At 46.6% G+C, this 23,980-nt stretch overlaps 7 protein-coding genes across 9 annotated transcripts; 2 read left to right on the forward strand and 5 right to left on the reverse strand.

The window, feature by feature from the left end:
- Window positions 1–450: 450 nt before the first annotated feature.
- LOC9638265 (metal transporter Nramp6) lies at window positions 451–3,205 on the reverse strand. The gene is made up of 13 exons (XM_002973417.2): window positions 2,734–3,205; window positions 2,591–2,669; window positions 2,494–2,534; window positions 2,329–2,407; window positions 2,159–2,263; window positions 1,988–2,097; window positions 1,746–1,927; window positions 1,616–1,685; window positions 1,386–1,559; window positions 1,220–1,324; window positions 1,034–1,165; window positions 889–984; window positions 451–836 (listed from the first exon to the last, which is right to left on the reverse strand). The coding sequence occupies exons 1-13, from the start codon at window positions 2,818–2,820 to the stop codon at window positions 528–530; spliced, it is 1,569 nt and encodes a 522-aa protein (XP_002973463.1). The 5' UTR covers window positions 2,821–3,205; the 3' UTR covers window positions 451–527.
- A 237-nt stretch (window positions 3,206–3,442) lies between these two features.
- LOC112347390 (pentatricopeptide repeat-containing protein At4g02750-like) lies at window positions 3,443–5,284 on the forward strand. Its single transcript, XM_024678131.1, has one exon. The coding sequence runs from the start codon at window positions 3,443–3,445 to the stop codon at window positions 5,282–5,284; it is 1,842 nt and encodes a 613-aa protein (XP_024533899.1).
- Window positions 5,285–5,290: 6 nt separating this feature from the next.
- LOC9641884 (pentatricopeptide repeat-containing protein At4g02750) lies at window positions 5,291–7,705 on the forward strand. The gene has a single exon (XM_024678132.1). It carries the CDS (start codon window positions 5,291–5,293, stop codon window positions 7,703–7,705), a length of 2,415 nt encoding a protein of 804 aa, XP_024533900.1.
- Window positions 7,706–7,850: 145 nt separating this feature from the next.
- On the reverse strand, window positions 7,851–9,015 carry LOC9638266 (uncharacterized protein Mb0911c). The gene is made up of 3 exons (XM_024678220.1): window positions 8,439–9,015; window positions 8,097–8,361; window positions 7,851–8,027 (listed from the first exon to the last, which is right to left on the reverse strand). Exons 1-2 carry the CDS (start codon window positions 8,726–8,728, stop codon window positions 8,097–8,099), a joined length of 555 nt encoding a protein of 184 aa, XP_024533988.1. The 5' UTR covers window positions 8,729–9,015; the 3' UTR covers window positions 7,851–8,027.
- A 3,040-nt stretch (window positions 9,016–12,055) lies between these two features.
- Window positions 12,056–16,597, reverse strand: LOC9641887 (titin homolog). 2 transcript variants are annotated; one of them, XM_024678234.1, is made up of 19 exons: window positions 16,333–16,597; window positions 16,126–16,282; window positions 15,996–16,068; window positions 15,682–15,925; window positions 15,553–15,634; window positions 15,429–15,501; window positions 15,257–15,367; window positions 15,018–15,200; window positions 14,617–14,966; window positions 14,014–14,562; window positions 13,889–13,966; window positions 13,563–13,838; window positions 13,455–13,514; window positions 13,336–13,404; window positions 12,933–13,289; window positions 12,562–12,873; window positions 12,456–12,503; window positions 12,310–12,393; window positions 12,056–12,252 (listed from the first exon to the last, which is right to left on the reverse strand). In XM_024678234.1, the coding sequence occupies exons 1-19, from the start codon at window positions 16,529–16,531 to the stop codon at window positions 12,171–12,173; spliced, it is 3,387 nt and encodes a 1,128-aa protein (XP_024534002.1). In that variant the 5' UTR covers window positions 16,532–16,597; the 3' UTR covers window positions 12,056–12,170. The 2 variants fall into 2 exon arrangements, with proteins under 2 accessions (XP_024534002.1, XP_024534001.1); XM_024678233.1 differs by having other exon boundaries at window positions 12,056–12,262; window positions 16,333–16,595.
- A 662-nt stretch (window positions 16,598–17,259) lies between these two features.
- LOC9641889 (D-aminoacyl-tRNA deacylase) lies at window positions 17,260–18,877 on the reverse strand. The gene is made up of 9 exons (XM_002973423.2): window positions 18,741–18,877; window positions 18,512–18,692; window positions 18,314–18,456; window positions 18,192–18,255; window positions 18,083–18,135; window positions 17,977–18,032; window positions 17,830–17,904; window positions 17,577–17,777; window positions 17,260–17,527 (listed from the first exon to the last, which is right to left on the reverse strand). Exons 1-9 carry the CDS (start codon window positions 18,855–18,857, stop codon window positions 17,398–17,400), a joined length of 1,020 nt encoding a protein of 339 aa, XP_002973469.2. The 5' UTR covers window positions 18,858–18,877; the 3' UTR covers window positions 17,260–17,397.
- LOC112347442 lies at window positions 18,839–20,340 on the reverse strand. Of its 2 annotated transcripts, XM_024678332.1 has the most exons (12): window positions 20,265–20,340; window positions 20,118–20,210; window positions 20,019–20,049; window positions 19,885–19,966; window positions 19,732–19,819; window positions 19,581–19,673; window positions 19,463–19,527; window positions 19,384–19,396; window positions 19,254–19,334; window positions 19,090–19,198; window positions 18,936–19,035; window positions 18,839–18,866 (listed from the first exon to the last, which is right to left on the reverse strand). In XM_024678332.1, the coding sequence occupies exons 1-12, from the start codon at window positions 20,325–20,327 to the stop codon at window positions 18,854–18,856; spliced, it is 831 nt and encodes a 276-aa protein (XP_024534100.1). In that variant the 5' UTR covers window positions 20,328–20,340; the 3' UTR covers window positions 18,839–18,853. The 2 variants fall into 2 exon arrangements, with proteins under 2 accessions (XP_024534100.1, XP_024534099.1); XM_024678331.1 differs by lacking the exon at window positions 18,839–18,866 and having other exon boundaries at window positions 18,898–19,035; window positions 19,384–19,527.
- Between the last annotated feature and the right edge of the window lie 3,640 nt (window positions 20,341–23,980).

Consider the following 23,980-nt stretch of genomic DNA (forward strand, 5'->3'; position numbering starts at 1 on the left):
ACGCTTCATACAAAGGGATCAGGAGCAATTAATACCGTCTACAGATCTGCCGATGCCTCCTCCTGACGTTCCTCTAGATCCCGGCCCATCTACAAGAGAACCCTGATGGCCTTCTATTATTCCGAGAGGAGGGAATGATGTGAGGGCCAAGTGTACGGCTACGATGCCGTATACTAATATTAGCGTAGTGGGATTTTGGTAGCCATCGGATTAGTTTCAATCCGGACCACTCGCTCTTGTATATAAACTAAAGGTTTTGGGCTAATTGATATGCACATTTCTGTATTCCCTTTCCATATTCCATGCACTCACAATTTTAAATTGTAAAAACTATTAAAACACTTTTCTGTATTTTAATTAAATCATTTTGAATGCCATGCCTAAAAGGGGCTAAAGCCCCACAACTGGATCAATTAAAAAATGCTACAACTGGATACACTTGAATCTAGGTAGCTTAGTAGGTTTTGACTTCAAAGAATAACCTTTGCAAATATATAAAAGTAAACCTTCAATATATAAAAGTGCAATCACCTAGTTCGAAAAGTGAGACCAGAGAGGTCTTCCCTTGGGACCACCATCCCATTAGAATCTGGCTGAGGACTCTTGCCTCCCTCATTGGGAGGGACGATGTACGTTGGCTTAGTCTCTGTCCGAAATGCCAAGTAGCAAAGGGTGACAAGGTATGCCAAGATGGCCTTGAATACCAGCACGCCAATCACAACACGCCCTGCCTTGGCAAGGTGGCCATGGATGAGCCATTTGACGAAGGACGTTATCAAGAAGTACATGTTGATGGTAATCACCCCCATGCCAATCAACCATGTCAACACTGTGAGCTGCACGCACACAAAATTCTTTTAGAAATATTCCACAAACACATTGTGTTACCCATAGTGAGTTCATGTGAGGACCCATTTTCATGGAGCTGCTGGTGAATTTCAGAAGAGGCACAAGAGCAAATGGAAGCTGGAACGCCAGAATCATCTGAGAATGTAAGATATCAGATCAAGAGAATCGATCGAGACACACTAACCGATGATACAATGATAAGTTTTCCAGCTCCCCTGGAACCACTGATCAATGCCACTGCAAGGCTTGGAATTATAGCAACCAGCCTCGTTAGCAAATTCCGGATCCATGGTTTCAAGCGCAAGTCAAGGAATCCCTGAGGTCCACAAAGTCTTATTGTGATGAGTTGTCAAGAAACTAGTAGTGGTACCTGCATCACGTACTGGCCAGCAAAAGTCCCAGTTATCGTCGAACTCTGGCCAGACGCTAAAAGCGCCACGCCGAACACCACTGAGCTCCATTGGCCAAGAACGTTCTGAGAAAAAGAAAAGAAGGGATTAACGTTTAAGAATCGAAACAATGATCTCAAACAATACTCTTAGCAAGAAGGAGGCCCTGTTGAGGTCCAAATCCCCACAGTCGTCTTTGTAGACGGATGACAAGTGGCGGTTGTTACAAACCGAAGCACTTACACAAATTACTGCTATGTTGATGAGGAAGGCGAGAAACAAGGCAAAGCCACTCTCCATTATGTAGTACCGACATCCATCCTGCCAAAATACAAAGAAAACTCCCACATCTTCAGTTATGTAGGCATCAGACATACCTTGATTCCATTCGTTGAGTATGGGATTTTTCGAGTCAAGACGATCGCTGAGTGAAGGAAGAGATTATGCCTGGCAAGAATAAAAAGCCATTAGAGAAGTAGGAAGAAGGCAAAGACAGAAGAAACTCACGGCATAACCATAGCACCAAGCAAGGAAATTGCAATTCCTGTTGCTCCATGCCCATTCAATCGAGGAACAAACAAGCCTTTTAGGACTTCGCCTGCGTCGGGCTTGGCATATCCAAGCTCCACAAAGAAACATCCAGCCATGATGAACACGAACAGCGCCACCACCAGCTCGAGTTTCCGAACCTGTGTGGTTGAGAAACAAGCTTGCAATGGCTTCAAGTATCACATCTTCGAAAGTTTTACCCCATACTGTTGTATTGCAAGCAAAATGAGAGTGCTGAATCCTGTTAGAAGAACTCCAATCCACACTGGAAGCCTGAACAGGATGTTCAACGCAAATGCCGTCCCTATGACTGAAAGGAAAAAGGAGCGCAGAGGAGTCAGTACATTTTGCTCGAAACAACGCCCTCCAACCTTCAGGAATGTCACTGGCTATGATGCACACTTCAGCAAGGATCCACAGCACGAAGTTCAACGGTCGTGCATATTCTATCCGGCAGTGCTCTGCCAAGTGCTTCCCTGGAAAAAGCAAGGCAAACGCCGAGTCAGCTCTCTATCGAGCACCGAAACATGAGCAAACTTGCGTGTGACAACTCCCAAGTTGGCTGCCAGAGACTGAATGATCAACGCTGAAATCGATGCGATAAGCAGGACCCAAAGCAGCTGCACAGTTCAAAAGCGTTAAGACTTCACACACTTCGTCCACGCAACGACCGGAGCTCTCAAAAGAAAGGAGACCTCAAGTAGACCTCATATTTAAAGTTTGCTCCCGATTGAAGGTCACTCTCGACTGCACACCACAAGTTAGAATTTTTGAAGGTAAGAGTGGATGTTGTTGGGACTTACAGTTCGCCGGATCGATGTAAGCAATGCAGACGAGATAGCCAGGCCCGACATAAGCCGCAAGCTTCCTCCAGCCCTTCCTCTGGAAACATGCCAAGCACAACGAGCTATTTACCACAAGGAATAAGAAGATAAAATCTACATACCTCAGGAACAGGAACTTGGCCCCTCGTTGGCTCGTCGATGCCAACTTCCCATTCGGACGCTGCCGCTGGTGTTCCTGCCGCTGCCATGGAATTCCCGAGCGACAAGAACCTCGTTGTCCAGCCGAGGAAGAAGAAGAACAACAACACAACTTGTGCCTCAGGGAGCGCATTTTTATTCTGGCAAGCTCTAGACCGTAAAATAATGTAGCGGGTGTCCCATGACACGACCCTTTCGCAGTTAGTGGCAGATCCCTCTGTTGCCACGACAAACAAACAAACAAGAAATCAATCAAATCCCCTCACAAAATCAATTAGACTTTGCTGCGAAGATTGCTGCCAATCAATCCATCCAAAAGATAATCCCACTGCTCGCCCTCAGGTGCTTGCTACAATCAGCGCGCCTAAGAATCGATCACGCATTCACGATTGATGCGATCGATCGATAGCGCATGAGCGTGGTCCCCTGTCTCCAGAGAAATAAGAACCCTAAAAAAGTATGAGAGACTTGTCATACTGAAATATTCTCCTCGTACGGTAGCCATCTTTTTCTTCTAGCATAGTGGGTTAGACGAGACAAGCAAAGTACATGCACTCAGCTGACCAACACTGTGGTCTCACAGCAGAGTGGAGGAGAGAATATTTCGCAAGCAAATTCGCGGAATATCCTTTCCTTGTGACCGTTGCCTGACTGACGGCGGCGTTCACGTCCATGGGACACCGGACGTTACACTGGGCAAATGCGATTCGAGAGGCGCGGGAGTTGGACGACGCGCGGGCGATCCACTGCAGTATCCCCCCGGCTGACCAGAGCCTCTATCTTGGAAATCTTATCGTCCAGATGTATGGGCGCTGCGGCAGCCCAGACGAGGCTCGCGCGATGTTTGATTCCATGTCCGCGCACAATCTTTTCTCGTGGTCTCTTATGCTTACTGTGTATTCCGATCAAGGGAATGCCCACGGCGCCAAGAACGTCTTTGACAGTGCGCTCGAGAGGAACATAGTAACGTGGACTGTGATGCTAGCTGCATATACCAACATCGGGCATTTTGAAGAGGCGAAGAATGTGTTTGCCGTGATGCCCGAGTGGAACGTATTTTCATGGAACACACTCCTAAAAGCTTTTATACTTAACGGAGAGTTTGATCAAGCCAAGAAGATGTTTGAATGTCACCCAAACCGCGATGTCGTCTCTTGGTCTTTGATGATCCAAGCGTTTACCGACGGAAGGCATCTTGATGTTGTCAAATCTCTCTTTGATGCTATGCCGGGATGGGATGTGGTGGCCTACAACGGCGTGATCGCGTGCTATGGAGTCAATGGTCACATAGAAGCGGCGATGTCGGTGTTTGATTCAATGCCGGAGAGGAGTGTTCTCTCATGGAATGCCGCGATGGCAGCGTTCTCCCAGCTTGGCAAACAATCGCTTGGGAGCGTGAGGGATCTATTCCATGCGGCCCCGGAGAAAACAATCGTCACCTACAACTCGCTGCTCCAAGCCTGTGCGGCAGCCCTAGAGATAGAGCACACAAAAAATCTCTTTGACAAGATGCCCGAGTGGGACATTGTCTCATGGAACATACTTCTTGCCGCATTTGCCGAAAACAAGCAACTTGATCTTGTGAAGGATTGCTTTCGCAGAATGCCCGAATCGGATATAGTGTCCTGGTATTTGATGCTCACGACGCTTGCGCAGAGCGATCGCGTGGAGGAATGCAAGGAATTCTTCGACAAGATGCCGGAGTGGCATCTTGGGTGTTGGAGCTCTCTTTTGAGCGCGCTTGCCCGGGCAAGGCAAGATGAAGCCACGATCACGGTGTTTCATTCGATGCCTCGCCACGATCTCGCGAGCTTTACGACGATGATCGCGCTCCACAACTGGGAATCCGCGAGAATTCTTTTCGACGCGATGCCGGAGAGGGATACCGTGGCTTGGAACGCGATGATGAGCGCTTACGCCAGGAGCTCTCTGTTCCAGCACGCGATGGAGATGTTCTACAGCAATCCCGAGAGAAATCTCGAGTCGTGGAATGTGTTTCTCGCAATCCAGGCGCGCAGCGGCGACCTGATGCGCGCGAGGAGGACATTCGATCGGATGGAGCAGCGCGATTCCATTTCGTGGAGCACCGTGATCGAGGGTTTTGCGCAACACGGCGAGGGCGCGGACGCGGCCATGGAGCTCTTATCGGCGATGAAGATGGAGGGCGAGAGGATCTGCGAGGTGATCGTGACGAGCGCTCTATCGTCGTGCATCCACCAGGGTCTGCTGGCCCGAGCGTGGCAAATCTTTACCGGAATGAGCACGGATTTTGGGCTGTGCCCCGTGAAAGATCACTACTGCTCCATGGTCGCGATCCTAGGTCGCGCTGGAAAACTGGCCGAGGCCGAGGAGCTCACGAAATCGATGCCATTCGAGCCAGATTTTGCGGCCTGGGGCGCGCTTGTGGCGTCGGTCGATCAGAATCGTGCGAGATCAGGAATGCTGCTGCTCGGTTCCACCGCTGCCTGTGATGCCGGATCGCATGCGTTGCTCGCAAACACGATCATAAGATAGGGGTCCATGGTCCTTGTTCTTGAGCTCGAAATATCCATCTTCCAGCCAAGGGCAAGCGAAAGATCTCTCGAATTCTTCGCTGCGGGGCTGAAATCTTGTGGAAATGCGAGCGATCTGCCTGCCGCAAGGGAGATCCATGCCCAGATCGCCCGTAGCGAGCATCGCCACAGCCGCTACCTCGCGAATCTGGCGATGGAAATGTATGGCAAATGTGGGCGACCCGACGAAGCACGGATTGTTCTTGAGAGCATCCTCGAGCCAAACGTTTTTTCGTGGACAATCATGCTCAATGCTTACGCCCATAACGGATTGATCGATGAGACCAAGTGGTTCTTCGATCAAATGCCCGAAAGAAACATCGTGGCCTGGTCTGCCATGATCAAAGCCTTTGCCTCAATAGGGCATGTTTGCGACGCTCAATTGGTGTTTGATCGAATGCCTGGATGGAATGTGATTACCTGGAATGTGATGATCGCTGCGTACGTAGATCATGGACACTTCCAAAAATCAAAAGAACTCTTTGATTCAATGCTGGAGCGTGATCTTGTCTCGTGGCTCAAGATGCTCCAAGCATTTGCCTTCTGTGGGGAAATTAATCGCGCGAAGGAGATTTTTGATAGAATGCCCGAGCACAGCGTAGAATCAGCAACCGCAATGCTGGTTGCAAGTTCCCAGGGCGGTGATCTAGTCGCTTCCAAGAAACTCTTTGATTCCATTCCAAATCCATCCCTGGTTTCTTGGAACTCAATGATCGCCGCATTTGCCAGCGGCGGCAAATCCACCATAGCCAAGCTCATGTTTGATACTCTTCCACAGAGAAACATAGCCTCGTGGAATATACTCCTCCACGAGCACTCTCACGGTGGGAATCTCCACGAAACTCATCGCTTCTTCGGTGAGATGCCAGAGTGGGACGTGATGAGCTGGAATTCGCTGATTCGCGCCTATGGCATCCATGGAATCTCCCGCGAGGCAAAGCTCCGGTTCGATTCCATGCCCGCGAGGGATCCAATGACGTGGGCTCTACTGATGCAGGTATATGCCCAGGACGGGAACATTCTGCTAGCCAAGGCTCTGTTTGAGAATATGCCAGAGCACACGGTGGCGGCGTGGAACGCGCTGCTAACGGTATATACCCGAAATGGGAATCTCGAGCGAGCCAAGGAGGTGTTTGAGAGAATGCCCGAGAGAGATACGGTGGCTGGGAACGAGATGATCGCGGCATTGTCTCGCAATGGGGAGCTCCGAGCAGCACTCGATCTCTTCAATCGGATGGAGCACTGGCGAGACATTGTGTCGTGGAATTCGATCCTGGCGGGATTGATCCACGCGGGGCAGATCCAAGACGCGGAGCTCCTGTTCGCGCAGATGCCTCGCTGCGACGTTGTGACATGCAACACGATGATCGCCGCGAGCTCCCGGCTGGCGGATTCGGCCAAGATCTTCGAGGCGATGCTGGAGAGGGACGTGATCTCCTGGACCGCAATGCTGGGCGCCCTCGGGAGGGGCGATCGCCTGGAGGAAGCCAAGCTCCTGTTCGATCGGAGAATGCCCGAGTGGAGCCTCGTGTCGTGGAACGAGCTCCTGGCGGCCTTCTCGCGCTCCAGCGGCACGATCGAAATCGCCGCTTCCATCTTCGCGCGCATGCCCGAGAGGGACACCATCTCCTGGAATTCCCTCATCACGGCCTACGTCCGGAGCGGCGACTTCAGCAGCGCCAAGAACGCATTCGATCGAGTCCCAGCGCCCGACGTCGTCTCGTGCAACGCGATGATCGCCGGATTCGTGGAGAATGGACACTTCGTCCAGGCGGAGATGATGTACGGCTCCATGAGCCAGCGCGACAGGGTGACACACAACACCATGATCGCGCTCTACGCACGGAACGGGGATATGCCAACCGCGAGGAGGATATTCGATGGTATGCCCGAGCGGGACATGGCGTGCTGGGCGGGCGTGATCTCGGGGTATGCCCAGGCCGGGCATCCCCGCGACGCGATCGATCTCTTCCGGGCGATGGAGATGGAAGGCCTGGCACCCAACGAATTCCTCTTCACGGACATCTTGAGCGCTTGCAACCACACGGGACTGGTCCGTGAGAGCTGGCGCTACTTTGCGCTCATGGCCAGGGAGCACGCGATTCCTCCCTCGATCCAGCACTTTTGCCTGATGATCGATGCGCTGGGACGATCCGGGAGGCTGGACGAAGCCCAGGATGTGATCCAGGCGATGCCGTTTTTCCCCGATGGAGTTGCGCTAAACACTTACCTTGGGTCGTGTAAGATCCACCACGATTCACAGGGAGCCGCGAGCATAGCCCGGCAAGCGATTATAGGAGGAAGATTAGCGGGAAAGAATGTAGAAGAAACCATAGCCGCGCCTCATGTTCTATTGTCAAACATTTATATGGCGATCAAGTGAAAGATCTCAGGTGAAAAAATGTTACTGTCAAGTCAATCATAGAGGTTTACCAATGTCTGTGAGATCGTAGACAACCTTGGAAGAATAGAAAACCTTGCTAGAAAATCTAGGACACAGTTGATTACATTAGAAACAAAGCAAAAGATAATACAAATTAATCTATGTTGCTTGCATTGACCACCTTCTTCACAATAAAAGCCTGTCCGGCAGGTTTGAATGATGAAAGAGAGGATATTCCCTCGCACATAACACACAGCACGGAGAGATGTCTTTCTTCTTCCTTCCAGGTGTGAAGGAGGAAGGGATCCTTTTTTCTTTTCAGCTATGGAGGAGTAGGAAGCAGCAAAAGAAGTGTAAAAGACTTGGTGGCTAGAACACAGAGAGGACTCACCTAGAGAAGAGCGACGGCCTCCTCGGGTGGAGCGGGAGAGCTGCTAGTTTTGGTCGCGGCGCCGGCGGCCAGAGGAGTGGCAATGCTCCATACGAATCCATACGGATCCACAACCTTGCCATACCTCTGGCCCCAAGGCTGATCGCTCACTTCCTCGCTCACTTTGGCTCCAGCCTCAATCGCCCTCTTGATCGCCGCCTCCGCATTGTTAGTCTGGAGGTGGAGGATCGCAGTGGTGGCCTCCACGCTGCTTGGGGGCTTCACGCTGATCGAAAGAGCGCCAGTTAGAAGAAGAAAAAAGGGGGGGAAAGAACTAGAACCGAGGAGGAAGAGGAAACTTACTTTGGGCCAGCGTCCGCGGTATCGTCGCACACCATAATCTCCGCGGCCCCAAACTTGAGATGGGCGTGGAGGATGAGGGGAACGTCCTGGTCGGCCTTGCGCTTGGGATGGTGCGATTTCGCGACCTCCTCGGCACCAAAGGCCTTCTTGTAGAACTCGATGGCGTCGCTGGCGTGCGGCGCCTGAACGAAGAGATGGGGCAGGAGCTGCTCGTACACGATCTCACCGTGGCCGCTCCCGCCGTTGACTGCCTGCGCCTCCACGGCCATGCCAATCGTAGCGTCCGCCATCGCCGCCCTAGGAGCTAGCTCTCTCCCCTCGCAAAAAACCCTCGCCTTCTTAGCGCTCGCCTCGCGCAAAGAAAGAAAGAAGGAAGACGCGAAAAAATGGAAAATGTGGTGAAATAAAAGGGAGCTATTATCAAACGGCTGTTTCTTTTGCGCCTTGTGGCCACAGCAGATGTAGCGGCTCACAGTAATCAGCGTCCACCACGTGGACGACCTTCCCGTTTGGAACGTGTTTACCGCGCGTGAGACACCGACGGCCGCGATTGCGCCACCGTGTCAGTGGAAGGACTGCCACGTGTTTGCTCCGGAGCGCTTGCCATCCGACGGCTGGCAGCCTGGCTCTTCTTCTTTGTATCTTTCACTGGAGCATGCCACTGCAGCTCCACCCTGGGAACTCGGACGATTTTAACTGTTCGTATGCGTCTGCCAGCTCTTGTTCTTGGCAGTGGAGCTCTTCTCGGTGGAAATTTTGCTGCTCAATCTTAAGGTGGCGATCGCGATCATCCTGCCATTTGGATTCCATCCATCAGAGTCAGTGAAGGAAAAGAGAGAGACAAATGGTTTTAAAGTACCCTGCGAGCTTTTGTGGCTTTGGATTTGACGGGTGCGGCGGCGGTTGTGAGATGCTGTAGCTCTTGACGAAATGCCTCATTGTCAATGCACAGCTGATTCATCGCCGACCAACAGAGCTGTGGATGAGGCACGAAAGTCAAAGGTTAGCAAACAAAAACCATGAATGAGTTTGAATGAAGAAACACTTGCATTGATGTTGATCCGGTTCTCCTCGCACTGCTTCCGCAAATCGTCTGCCGACACCTGAATTGATCATCAAGGAACAACACGCTGCTGCCAGTGTGACGATCAAGAACACCAACTTCGCTAAAGCAAACCACATTAATACCAACCATGATGCGTTGGAGCTCCACGCTCTGATCCGGAACTTTAGAAACTTTCCTTGGCTTTTTCTTGGACGAAGCCAGCCTTTGGAGCTCCTTCTCGACCTTCTTCACGGCAGCATCAGTCCTGATATGAAGCGTAAATCCTCGCAGTCGAGAAAAGAAAGTATAACATCTATACCTTTCCATATGATTTTCTATGCCCGACATGAAACTCCGCAACTTCTTCTCGATCTTCGTACTAGTCTGCTTCACGCGAGTGGGAAGAGCCTGTCGCAAAGACTTCCATAAGAGATCTAAAGCAACATTAAAAGAAAAACTGTTCTTCTTACCTGGGAGTGATCGTGTTCTTTCGTAGCTTTGGACAAGCTCTCCATCCTTCCTAACCGAGCAAGAACGTCTCTCAGCACATCCATCTCCAATCCCTGCGCGGCGGAGCGATCGTCCTTCTCCTCTCTCGCCGACGACTTCGACCGTGGCCGCTGCTTGGAGGCCTCGTCGGACTTTTGTAGCATCTCCTCCAATCCATTGAGCTGGCCTCGCAGATCAAACCCATGCTTGTTGCTGGAATCCCTGGGAGTACTTCTCACAGAAGCCGAGATGTCCCTGGGAGTGTTCCTCATCGATCCAGCGTCTTTAAACACAGAAGCATCAAGATCCAGCCAGTTCCTCCTGTAGGGCGAGGAAATCCACTTCCTGGAAGCCAGAAATCCACCGCTCGCATTCTCTGCCGGGAGCTTGGCATCCAGAGAGCGCAAAATCTCTCCCAGATGCCGGATCTTGTCGGGCAGCCGGCTGCTGCTCATGGATGCCGCCATTGGCAGCAGCGCCCTAGGGCTCGCGCTAGAATGCTGCTGGACAGCTGCCGCGGGAAGCCCCAGGGAGATCCATCGCGGATCTTGGACAGACCTGGCCTGGAACAACGGCGGCGGGATAGATTTCGGTCCATCGAGCTCCGCGATGACGGATTTCACCTCCGGCTGCTCTTGCTTGCAAGAATCGTCGCCTCCGGCGGCACGGCCAGGGCTTGCACCACCGATCGCTTGGCGCCGCGGCGAATCGGTCCGGGGCACGAAGCAATCGAGATTGAGCTTCATCGCATTCCCGCTTTTGAAGATCATTCCTTTCACAAAGGAACGACCTTCGGGTGACGTGTCATAGTGTGATTCGCTCTCCTCCAGTGACGGTTATACACGGTGTTCTAGCGAACGAAAGCCTTCGCGCGACACTGAAAGGTCAAGATTCGCAAGACAAAGAATTTGTATAAAGATCATCAAGCGATCAAGAAAGAGCGAGGCAACTAGTTATGTTCTCCGCTTGGTAGCATCTCAAGCGATCGAGCAAACCGCGAGAACTCTGGGGTAAGTGATCGCATTGGCCTTCTCTGTTGTCAATCCCGCGGATCAAGCTTGTCAATCCTGGATTAAGCTATGGCAAGTAAGAAGAAAGGAAAGAGAAAAAACTTCTGAGGAGACGAAACCATTCTCTCGTAGAATAGATCTCGATCGCAGGGACTATGTAACCGGCAATCACAGAGTTCCAGGGAACAATGTCTTTGATTCTCCAGGGCATATAAAATGCAGCATTTCTCAAAAACGGCATCCGCAATCACTCTACTATTCTAATTGGCTCTGCCTATACCCCGATTTTCCCTTCCCCACTAGGGCTTACACATAACTCTTTGGCATGAATACTCGTGTTTCAGTCTCAACACCCAAGTGTTGCTGCCAGCCGCGTTCCTCGCATAGTTTTGGTGGTGGAAGGCTTTGCCATAGGTGCATGGACTCTAGTATTTTTGTAATTAATGATCCATACAAGATTTTCCTAGAATTGAACTGCCCAGCCTTATAAGACAACTTTGGCAATTACCCAAGTGAGGCTTATATATTTCTTGCAAAAATATTTAGATTATAGTTATACAATTGCATTAGAAATTTTCACTGATTCCTCGTGGAGAGCTATTAATAGTCTAGTCTAATCACATTAGTAAAATCGCTGTAAAATCTCTCCACTGTAGTGATACTGAAAATAGATATTGCGCACCAGAGATGTATGAGAGGGTGGCGAGTGAGAAGTTATAATGTTTACTTAGTAATAACAAAGTATAGCTAATCTCCTCTATAAAAGATTCATTTCTGAAAGGGGATGGCCAGATGTTACTTAAAACATTTATTAATAGTACCTTAGAAATGCCAATCCATCATAATAACAAAAATTTTGCACTTACTGTCTTGAGCTCTACTGCTTGAGCTAGCAGCCATTGCAAAGCAATGCAAAACCCTGAGGGTTGGGAGAAAACATGGCACAGACAACAATGCAGCCATTCATTATCTATTTCGTTATCCTTTGTTTAAGAACTAACCTCAGGCAATAGACCACCGTGCATGTAAAGCAGCTGAAAACAACGCACAGAAAACGAACCAAAGCAGAGAAGTTACAAAATCAGTACATTGCTTGGGCTCCCATACTCTTATTAATAAATATAGTTACAAGCATTTAAACCCAAGGCCATTTCATCCCTGCAGATGCTTTCGCCTTCTCTAGAGCTTCTACAGCTCTAGACTTTGCTTCTTCAGCTGCTTCATCCACCACGTCACTAACAAGAGCGTCACCAACACTAGCACTTGAAGTCTGTGGCATTCTGTAGAGTGCTAAGTCAATACAAACTCGGAAACAGGAAAAGCTTACTTGTGTTTCTTTGGAACTTCCTTTACAGCCTCTACTCTTGGCGGCCTGGGCATTGGAGAGGCTGGCGGCTTTAAGTCCTCATACCTGATTAATGTCCATTAATTTCGAGGATAGTCAGCAGCCATAAGAAACGATAAGAAACGAACCTGGCATAAGGTGATAAAGGTCGTGACAATGACACGATTGGTGTTGGACTGCATAGGAAGGAAAAGAAAAGAAATGATCTGCCAGTGCTGAAGTAGAAACTTGTACCTCGGGGTAGCCTTTAGCTCGAGTGATGATTGTGAGCTTCCAGAGTTGATTTTCACGTCCTCGGTGCTTGCATTCCAACGCCAGGAAAGTGCGGCTCTTGCTTTTGCAAGAGCAGCCTCTTCTCTTTCTTTCACTGTGGCAACCGAGAAATCTGGCTGTTCGTTGTCATCTGCTTCCGTCGCAAGCTTTTCTTCGATCTTCCCCAGAGGCTTTTCTGCTATCTTCTCGAGAGGTCCCGGTTCCTCGGCGGCCTTTTGCACCGTCTTCGGAGGCTGGGGCGTTGGAGAAGTTGGAGGCTTCCAGTCGGGATAGCTGCAGAAAAATAGGTACTGTATCAATGCCAAGAATGAAAAAGAAAAACGTTTCTTCACCTGGGATACGGGGAAAGTGGCCTTGAACTGATAATAGGTGGAGTATCCACCTGGATTGCCTCGACCACCTTCTTCTTTGGTTCATCCTTCTCCACCTTCTTCTCTCCCTTCTTCTCTCCAGCAGAAGCTACTTTCCAGGGCCAAACAAAAGCTGTTGCTGCTTTAGCCTTTGCCAGGGAATCTAGTTCTCGTTCCTTCACCCTTTGGGGATCAAACTGCACAGCCTCTGAATCAAGTTTGCCTTTGTCTTCCAAAACTATTTCTTTCTCGGGCGAAGAAGTCTCTGGAGCGCGACTGTCTCTGGAGGCAGTTGTAGCCGCAGCCTCAATTGCGTCCTCAGCTTCTTTTGGAATCACACTGCGGTGCAAAGCTTGACAATCTATATCAAAAGCTGCAAATATACCTGGGACTGTCATCGTCTGTTGCAATGCTATCTTCCGATGGCTCTTCTTGTTTCTCTTCTTGAATCACACTGCAATGCAAATTTCATAAATCATAACTCCAGGGAAACTGCAAAGTTACCTGGATTGATCTTTTCTTGCTGCATCGTTAACTGTTTCTACAGCTTCTTTTTGACTCGCACTGCAAACAAACGAGTTCTTATCATCTTGTTTAGAAAATGTCAAGTACCTGGATAAGATGTCAGAAGCTGACGCTTCACTTTCTCCTTGCACATCTGATGTTGGAGTTTCCGTAATATTTTCGTCCTGCCAAGGCCAACGAAACGCTAGATTCGACTTTGCTTTCAAGAGAGAGGCCTCCTCCCTCTCTCGAGTAGTCATCTCAGCGTTTTCTTTAGTAGCCTGTGGCGCTTCACTTCGTGCTTGATTTGGCACTTCACTGGGTGCCTCGCTCTCACTTGGAGGTTCTGGAGTCGGAGAGCTAGGAGGCTTGAGATCAGGATATCTGTAAAGAAACAAATATCTATGTTACATGTATTAAGAAAACTAAATTACCGGGGATAAGGAGACAGAGTTGCTTCTGTGGAAGGTGCCTCTGCTTCTGCTTCTGCTTTTGCTTTCGCTTCGTAAGACCTGACAGAAAACAAGAATAAGGATGTATAAGAACCAAAGTAGCTTACTTTGCGGTCTCTTTTGGTTGCCAAAACCATCGAAATGGTTGTCGTGCTGGTTCGCTTTCGGTGGTATCCTCCTTCTCCGTCGGTAGAACCTTTGCCTGGGTTTCATTTGCAGGTTCTGGCTTTGCGTTCTCCACCTTTTTAACAGTCTGCTCGACTTCCTCAGTGGGAATTTCAGGCTTACTTTGAAGCTGCTCGGATTTTGTTGCCGGCTTGCCTGGAAGCTCTTCAGCAGCCAAATCTTGTGATGTCTTTGTCGGAACGGGCTTTTGAGGTTTTTTTGTCTGAAGCTGGTCAGCTGTTGCCACTCCTTTTGCTCCTGCTTGAGTTGTTTCTGTGGACTTCTTACTTGGGGGAATCGTTTCCTCCTTCGGTTCATTTTTCACTGATGCTTCCAAAACCTTGTCCGTTACTTTGGATTTGGCAGTCTCTTTGAGGGAAGCGACTTTCTTTGAAGCTTTCGGAACGGCAGTTTTGGTAATGATTTCCGGTGGCTGCGACACTTTCTTTGCCTCCGCCTCCAAAATCTTACGCTTTTCTACCTCGCTCAACCTGTAAAACGGTGTGTGATGGAAGAACATCATACATGATGGTACATTCACTTACGTTTTCCCTTCTTTGGCTGCTGCAAGTAAAGCTTTGGCGACGGCCTCCGCTTTTGCGGCTGCTTCTTGCGCTTCTTGTGCTTTCTCTGACAGTTCGATTCTTTTTCTTTGAAGACTTTTTGCCTCAGCATCTGCAGCCATCTCCTGTTGTTTCAAAGCTGAGAGTTCTTTTGAAATTTTTTGACGTAATTCTTGAGTCTTTTTCGCCTCTACGGCCTTTCTTTTCGCCTCATCCTGAGCTCTCTTCGCTTCAGCGGCTTTGCGTTTCGCTTCATTTTGTGCTTCTTTTTGTTTGAGCTGTTCACTTTCGCGCTTTTCTTCAGCTTTTGTCAATGCCTCTTCATCTTTCCCCTGTAAAAAAGGTTGTAGACTTATGTACGTAACACCGGATTTCAACCGTACCTTTACAGCAGCTCGAGCTGGAGTGCTTTTCCTATCAGGTTCGTCCTTCTCACTCTGGGACGGAATTTCTATCAAAAGGTCTTCCAGAGAACGTAGTGGCGCACTTGTCTCCGCTATTGCTTCCAAAATTTTGTCCTCGGCAAGCTCCAGATTGTTCGCAATGCAAGCTAGCAATTCAGCTACCTGAAATACTGTCAAGACATAATCAGTTAACTGATACAGCGAGATAAATAATCTACCTGAAGCCTTGATACTTGGCCACCAGTAAATGTATCCTTTGGAGCTAGCCTAAGATTGTGAGTTTCTTTAAATGCATCAGTCGGCCGCTCCATTCCTCCCGGTCTAACAATCTGGCACACAGCGAAATCTTCACATGAGCTAACAGAAAAAATAAAGAAACAAAACACATACTGTGTAAGCCAGACCGCTGTCAATTAAAGCCTTCTCCGCTTTTGCTTTCCAGATTAAAACTCCCCAGAACAAACTGGTCGCACAACAGTTTACTCTCGGAATAATTTCTGGGACTTTTACTTACTTGAGTACAGATGCCGGCAAACCAAACTTAGTCGTTCCCAGGGATGTAACAAGAATGAAATGCTTCACCTCTGCATTCTTGGCTGCAAGCACAAACGATTAGCACCAAATCAGTGGAACGTAGCAATACCTGCCGCTATGAGATTTTTCGTTGCTTCGTAGTCGATTCTATACGGCCCAGTCACGTCCAGAACCTCCTTCTCACTGGCACCGATTGCGCAGATGACAACCCCAGAATTTCCTAGAGCAGACTCGATTTCGTCTGGCTTTTCCAAGTCGCAATCTATGATCTCTAGCTGATCGTCTTTTCTCAAACCGAAAAACGCAAGCACTCTGTCCAAAGGTGAGGAGGCTGTGATCGAGCTGATAGTTTCCTGATAGTTCGAAAAATGCAAAGCACATATAGTTTTTTTCATTTCTACAAACATGATAAGAGATGCTCACCCCTAGAATGCTTTCAGCCTTGTCAATGCTTCGCACTCCAGCACGAACTCGCAGTCCAGACTTTACAAGCTCCCTGCCAAACGTTGTGATCAGTTCCACAAAGCGTTTGTCTTCCAAAGAAAAAACTTACTTGACAGTCCTGGAGCCAACATTCCCTGTGGCTCCTGCTACAAACACCACAGTGGTGTCCTTCTTACGAAGCTTGAGCGTCCCGGGCAGCTTGAAAAGTTTCTTGGTTCCAGTCTTCGTATCGTCATCGTCGCGAGCAGTACTGGTGGCTTGAACAACTGGCAATTCAAAACGTAATCGAGCGAGAAGAATTTGCGGACGAACAAACCTGGAATCCATACTCTTTTCCTCGAAACTGATCTCGACAAGAATTTGCGCCCTACTGGATTGTGAATCCGAAGCCCTTGCTCACAATCCAGCAATCTCTCCGACGCACAGCGAACACCAGGCGCCGCAAGAAGAGAACATTGTGGGAGGCCGCCCGCCAGCGCCGCTCCAGACTCCAGCCGGAGCTGCGCCATCGCCATCGCCAAAGCTCTTCACAGCGCGAGCGCCTAGAGCTAGCCTAGCATGAACCAGTGATGACGATAATGCCACGTCCACGTGGCGGCACACCATTGCGCGTTACAAACATGCGTGGCACTGGATTAGGGTACACGTGTTCGCATACAATTCGCACACCTGGCATCATCTCCTAGCTCTGTTACTAACAAAAGATGGCATCCTTGACGAGCATGGGAAACTTGCGATCGTTCATATAGACAAAGCGGATCGCCCTTCGCGGTGGAAGGGGTCCGCCATCGAGAACGAGGCAATCACCCGGCGAAAGGCGGCGAAAAACGCCCGGATCGACGAGCTTGTAGGACGAGAAAGTGCCGCAATCGACATGAATGTCACACAGACTATCCTCGCACTCGTTCACGATCACAACTTCGTACTCGAGCCCGCCGGAGTCCCCCTGACTGATCACAATGTCCCGCTTGGAGCATTCTAAAGAGAAAAAAATGGAGAGGAAAGGATCCGAGCAAACAAACCATGGAAAACTTACCTTTGCTTGATGCTGGGAGAACGGAGAGAAAGATATAAAGCGCGAAAAGCTTGAGCGACGCTTCCACTAGGATCATCTTCCTCATCTTCGCGATGGATCAAGCAAGAAGAGAGAAAAGCTTTCAAGCGATACCTCTAGTTCTCGTAGGTAGAGTCCCCGGTAACTGGGACTCTTTTCTCGTTTTCGTGAAATACCGTATGAACAGTAAGAATGGATAAGCTTATGCGAATTAAATTGCTTGTGTACGAGTTTGTGCCATCTTCCACGTATAATCGTAGAATCCGCTCGGATACACACTCTCGCTACAGTGTGTTTGACCGAAATGGCTTCTAGAGAATGAATCTCTTACCGAGAATGAATCTCTTGCGAGGCTGTAACCTCATTCGCTGCGGCGAAATCGTGTGGCTTTCCCACAGGTATATTTTCGCATGCGAGAAAAGAAAGGATGGCGCTTCTTTGCCAGCTCTTTAGGCTCCTGTGAATTTACCAGCTTTAGTTCCAGAGAAGGAACGAGAAAAACTTACTTTGCATCGAGATGTGCCATGACTTTTCCACCAGGGAACGCGGCCTGTGTCTTCCGAAATGACTCTCTAATCGCGTCCTTCCAAGTCCCAGTTACGTGTAAGAACAGCTCCTCGTTCGCATTCTTCTTTGTTTCAGCCGATGGTTCGTCCATTGGCAACGAGTAGCCGGACAAAAGATGGCCGACCCAGCTTCCTGTGTTTCTGAAAGCAAGACTTAGAACTATCATCAACCGGAAAGCTTGCAAAGCTTTACTCGATCACATCCATGTGTCGAGGAACATAGTGACCGCCTCCAAGCCCAAGTAGAACATTCTCGCCGTGATGTGCTCTACAAGAAGTAAACATGCCGAGGTTATGATAAAGCATGCACAAGCTTGAACTTTCGCACCAGAAAGCTTACTCGGTCCATTTGCCGACCTCGGTTCCTCCATCGAGTCCCAAACCTTGCCAAAAAACCTGAAGAAAGGATTGCATATAGCTGTTGAGGAAATACAAAAGATACAAACTGTTGCAATCGCCTGTGCCGCGTCTAGCCTGCTCCAATATCCATCCGAGCTCCCTTGAAATGTTTCCAAGTAGACAGTCGATGAATGAAACAGGAAATAAAGTGCTTACCGATCTCGACAAACATCGCTGGAGCGTCGACCTCAGGCCCATGGTGCGTTGCCTCAAGCGTAATCTGTGGTAGTTCTGCGAAGTTAAAAACTTGTGAGAACACAAGCATAGGTAGCTCGTACCTCAAACTCGGGAACAAGTTCGTGTTTAACAGCAACTTCTTTCAAGAGTCGCAACCAAGGTGCAATTCTGGGACAAGGCGGTGATGCAAATCCCGGCTTTCCGCCTGCTAGAGGTTTCTCGCTCGGTAGCATGTGTGGAACACCTTCGAAAAAAGTAACAGTGTTGAGAAACAAAGAGAAAGAACGGTGAAGTTTTACCAATTGGATGAACTGTTAAGGATGGTTTTCCTGAAACAGCAGCGTGTTTGCTCATGAAGATTATCTCTGTGACGTGCTCGCCAGAGTGTGATTCCCAACGATGATCGAGATTGTCTTCGCCCACAATTGAGCCTGTCAATTGCAGCAGTCTCACATTTCCCATAGCGAAGTTCTTAAAGCCCTGGACAAAAAATTCTCAGCAAAGAGAAAAGCGACTTGGGTTGGATACCTGCAATGGGCGGCCTTGCGTCCATGAGTTTGGCGCAAAGGAGAGCAAAGCGGAGGCTGGATTGATCGAGGCGGGATCAGTTGTCGTCGCCACAAGCAAAGTCACCATTCTTTTCATTCAAATGCCCTGATTCGCAGAACAAAAAGAAGGAGAGAAAGACTTAAAACAAGGGTGGCATTCAAGTAAAAGAGTTACTCGATAGCTTCCCGATTGACACTCGATCTGTATGCGGTCTCGTCTTGAATAATATGAGGAATTGTCCAGCATCCAAGAAGGTGTTTCGAGTTGCTTCCACCTTTGAAAAAGAAAAGAGTCAAAACTACGCTAGCGCAAAAAATTTCTGTGTTACCTTCTTTTACCGCTTCTTCGCAGCGCTTCTGGTAGCGAGCCGCCAGCCCTGGTTCAAGCTGCTTCACCAGATTCTCGTACTCTCGCTCGACCTCAGATATCAAACTTGCCTGGCGGAAACAAGTTAGAAAATCTTTTTAAAAGAATGAGAAAAGGAAATCTCACAAGCTTTGCTGGAGCTGTCTTTGCACCATACAAGCTGACAAACATTCGCAGAATGTTGAAGCTGTTGTCAACAACGTCTTCCTGAGAAATGCTGTGTTCAAACTAAGTCTTCTAAAAGCACACTTTTTACCTCGTAGTCGTATCTGTTCGTCCAGCAAACAAACACAGTGAGGCCAAGCGAACTTAATATCCAGAGCAAGCTTACATACAGGTCGTCTGAAATTTCCACGAGCAATTCCGATGTTTTCAGAAAGTTGAAATGGACTTCGTTTACCTGAAGAGGAGAAAAGGCTATCTAGTGAAGACGAAGGAAGTCGACTATCTTACCTCTTCGTCTCTTAGCCGGTAGAGCAAAAGATTCAAAACGCGATAGTCGAAAGACTTGAGGCGCACAGCTCGCAAAACATCTGAAGCTGAAATCTAGGAGAGGCTGCCGTGTCAGTAGCAAAAATATCCACGAAAAACAAACGCAAACAACCTCGGAAGAGGAGCTCGAAGAGAGCGCCTTGCAAAGAGTGCGCTCCAACAGCCAGTACTCAACTCCATCTTCCAACTCCTTCTCAATCCTAGAAAAGAAAAGGAAAAAAAAAAAACGCTACAAATCTCGCATCTGTTTTTCCTTCGTACAAACCTCTCAGTAAGAAGATTTTTGTTCATGAGAACTTGTCGCAATGCCAGGAAAGGATCAGCTCCTAAAGCACCATCACCTGATACTGAGAACTTGCTTAGGAATCTTAGAAGAGGAAGCTAAACTGCGTTACTCACATTGGATCGCATTCTCATTCTGATCGTCCAGCTGCAATAGATAGATCTTAGAACCAGAGCAAGGAGATTCACAAGAAGACGAGGAAAGAACTAAAATACCTGGTAAATAAAAGCCTCGACAAACATAAGAATTGGCAAGTGCTTGAAAACATGGCGCTCGTCCAATCCATGGAACATGAAATAAGATCTGCACTGTAAGAGACAAGATTCCAGCGTTTGCTCATAGGATTCAAGCTGCGCACTTACAAAATCTTCCAGTGTGGAACGAGCGCGCTCCATCGCTCCAAGGGATACCTGGGCCATTTGCATAAAACCCTAGACTATGAAGAAGAAGATGAAGTGGAAGCACCGCTCAAGTTGTTAATGCTTTATCTCTTGAATTGCGTTCTTCCGGCTTCAAGCGAAGGTGTTTCCATTTGTTTGGGATCCTTTCCTTCCCTCACTTAGAAATGAAGAGCGCGAATGTTTTTTGAAAATTTCCTATTGACTGACTCTATTGTCGAAGACGATCTCGACCATCTTTGAAAGTCACACTGTGGCGAGCGTGAGACGACGGAGATTGTCTTTATGAGCAAACACACTGCTGTTTCAGTCAAACTATCTCTAACAGTTCATCCAGTTGGTAAGCTTCACTTTTCTTGCTCGTTAGTCTCAAAAGCTTAACTTTTTTCGAAGACGACCGAGCGAAAAGCCTCTTGTTGCCGTCAAGCATGCTAATATTTCTCGTTAAGTTTCAGAAATACAGAAAAAGATTACGCTTGAAGGCCGGAAATTGGGAGTTTGTATCTCGTCTATTTGGTCAACAATTTTCTGTTTTTTTTTTTTTCCACGTATTTTGGGACTGAAGGAAGGAAGCTTTCTGGTGCGAACATCCAAACTTGTGCAATTCTTATCATAATTTTAGCAATTTCCTGGTCTCACAAGAGCTTGCAAAGAAGTGTCAGCCTTTCTTTAATCGCAACGAAAATATCTGTTGGGAAGCCACACGATTAAAAGTCTCTAGGAGCCATTTCAGTCAAACCCACTGCTGTGAGAGATTTTACGATTATACGTGGAAGGTGGCACACCTCGCAGAGGAGATTTAATTCGCGTAAGCTTATCCATTCCAGAAAACGGTGTTTCACGTACATATCCCAGATTACGGGGAGACGCAGCCTTAGGATAAATACTCGTGTTTCACCATAAGAGAGTAGCTTCTTCTTCTTCTTTCTTGCTTGATCCATCCCAACGATGAGGATGATCCTTCGATTGAACTGCAGTCTCCTTACTTTTGGTTGAGAGCCAGAAACAGAAGGGGACCCCAAGAAGATCTCAGCCCCCTTATAAGTAAGTTTTTTTGATCTGTAATTCCTTGCCCTCTTTGTTGTGCTGGAATTTTGCCATATCTCTCTAATGATACAACTCGTTTTCAGTGTGGTCCTGACTCCTGACGATCCAATCGACGAAGAAATGCACAGTTTTGTGAAAAATACACCGGTGCTGTTGAATGGGTTTTTTGGTGCTTTTATAAGTTCCATAGCTAGCTCTCTTGATACAACAACTTACTTTCTGTTTTTCTTTTCCTCTTTCGTTGACGACTTATGGAGTTCTGGGCAGCACTTTTCTGGAAGCTCTACACAGTCCAACTCTCAGCTCGATCAAGAAGTGAAAACAAACATGAAACCAACTCTTCAACTTTCTCACGAAAATCTGTTTGCTTTGTCTTCCAGGACCAAAACTGTAGCTCTTTACAGATCCATGTGCCAGAATTGGTCAGCAGGATTCTCACAAACGTGGAGTGGCACCTTGTCTTCACAAAAATATGATTCATATTGTCTATTTGGATGAAATTTGTTTAAATGAGCATTGTTTATTTGCTTGAGCTTCAGTTATTATGAATGGTGCTAAGTTAAATTTTTGACTTTATTTTTGGTATAGATTGGTTGTGGTATAATCATGCCAATGAAGTTTTTCCTTTTTGTCTTATATTTTTTCCATTCCTCTTACTTTTGTTCTTTTTCATCCTTTTTTTATACTTTTGTTTCCATCATTTTTGTCTTTTTATTATTTCTTTTATATTTCTATATTACTCTTTTATTCCCTCTTTAAATCCATCGGATAAATTTTTATTTTGCAATTGTTGATTGGCTCACAAAAGAAGTATTTTAATCTCTTTGAATTCATTTATCGTTTGGGGCCAAGATTACAACACATTATCCTATTTCATGTTCAATTAAGGTTCTAGTCACTAAAAGAAATTAAAATTCTAATAAAAAAGATGTTGGTGAAAGGTGTTATTTAAAAGTCATAAAGTCTTTAGATATGTCAACTTCATCTTGTTATAAAGCTTGATAGGAATATTTACTTTTGTATTGACTATCGGCTGTTAAATTAATTGACTATCTTAGATATATATTTTATTCCTCATACCATTAATCTTCTAGATTGTCTAGAGAAGAAGTATTAATTCACAAAATTAGATCTTGTTTCTAGGTATTAACAAGTGTTAATAGCTGAGAATGATGTCCTCAATACTATTTTCGTACACTATTAAGTTTGTATAAATTCTTAGTGATACCATTCAAATTAAACAATGTTCTAACAACTTTTAAGTGGGTGATGAATAAGGTTTTTTGTGATATGCTAGAGATAACTATTAACTTTATTAATAATGTCTTGATGCACTTAGAAGGGATGTGGGAGGAGCATATCTATAATGCTCAAAAGGTGTTAAATCCATTATGGGAAGTTAATTTACAGTTAAAGTGGTTGAAATGTGTATTTTAGTCTAAGGACATAACTTATTTTGCATACTGTATTTCTCATAAGGGTTTGTAAGTTAATCTTGATAAACGTGTAGCTATTTTAAAGTTTCTTACTTCGAAGTATGTGAATGATGTGTAACACTTTCTGAGCAAGGTGCAATATCTCAATTATTTTGTTGATCATCTTTTTTATCGCATTGCATCATTGTGAGCATTGCTGAAGTCATCAAAATTATCTTTCATTTGGTTTAAATACTGTGAATAAGCATTTATAGATCTCAAAAAGCTATTGATAACTCTTCCAATTTTAGTGTGTCTTGACTATATTTGACTATTCATTTTGCATGTGAATGCTTCAGATATCAATGTTGAGGGTGTCTTAATGGAAGAAAGTACTAATGTGCCTGGTTAACATCACCCCATTGCGTATACTAGCTATACATTACAATTAGCAAAGGTGAACTAATCCACAATAGAGGAGTGTTTAGTAGTAATTTAGGGTTTTGATAAGTTTTATATTCTCAAACATTGCTTAAAAGTGATCATGTTGCGGTTACTTCATTATGAAAGTAGATGGTTATATTGTTCGGTGGGTTTTGAAACTTTAAATATATAATTTCGAGGTTATTTATCACCTAAGGAGTTCTATAGTTGATAAAAATACCCTTTTTTGAACTTTTCTTCCTTCTTTGCTCTTTTCTCCTATTCCTAAAAAACTTGTTGTTCTAGCATCTATAAATTCAACACAAAGATTCCATGTTATCAAAGGTTATATTTGATATTTAATGTCCATAAGGTGTGGAGTAAGATTTACTTTCTCTTATCGAGGTCTATAAGTTTAAAAGGTTAAATCGTGGATTTATAGGCTTTGTGAGAGGTTTGAGAATCTTACATTATTTGTTGATGACTTGCCACTTTGGCATATATATTCTTAATACTGCTTTGAGGTCAACCTTTTTTATTTTGTTGGGACTGATCTTGATGATCATTTATGGTTAGTGGTACCTTTGATATTTATTCCATGTTTTCTCCATATTTATTATGACTTTTCTATTCTAGATAGGCATATGGGACATTTATCTGTGACTAATAAACTATGTAGATCTTTCTATTAGCCAAAGATGCAATATGATGTTATTTGAAATATGCATAATTATGTTTGGTGCCAAGCCCATCATATTTCTATTTATGCTATGGAAAGATGGTTGGAGTCAATTA

Source organism: Selaginella moellendorffii, unplaced genomic scaffold (genome assembly GCF_000143415.4).
Source record: "Selaginella moellendorffii unplaced genomic scaffold, v1.0 SELMOscaffold_21, whole genome shotgun sequence".
Classification (NCBI taxonomy): Eukaryota; Viridiplantae; Streptophyta; class Lycopodiopsida; order Selaginellales; family Selaginellaceae; genus Selaginella; species Selaginella moellendorffii.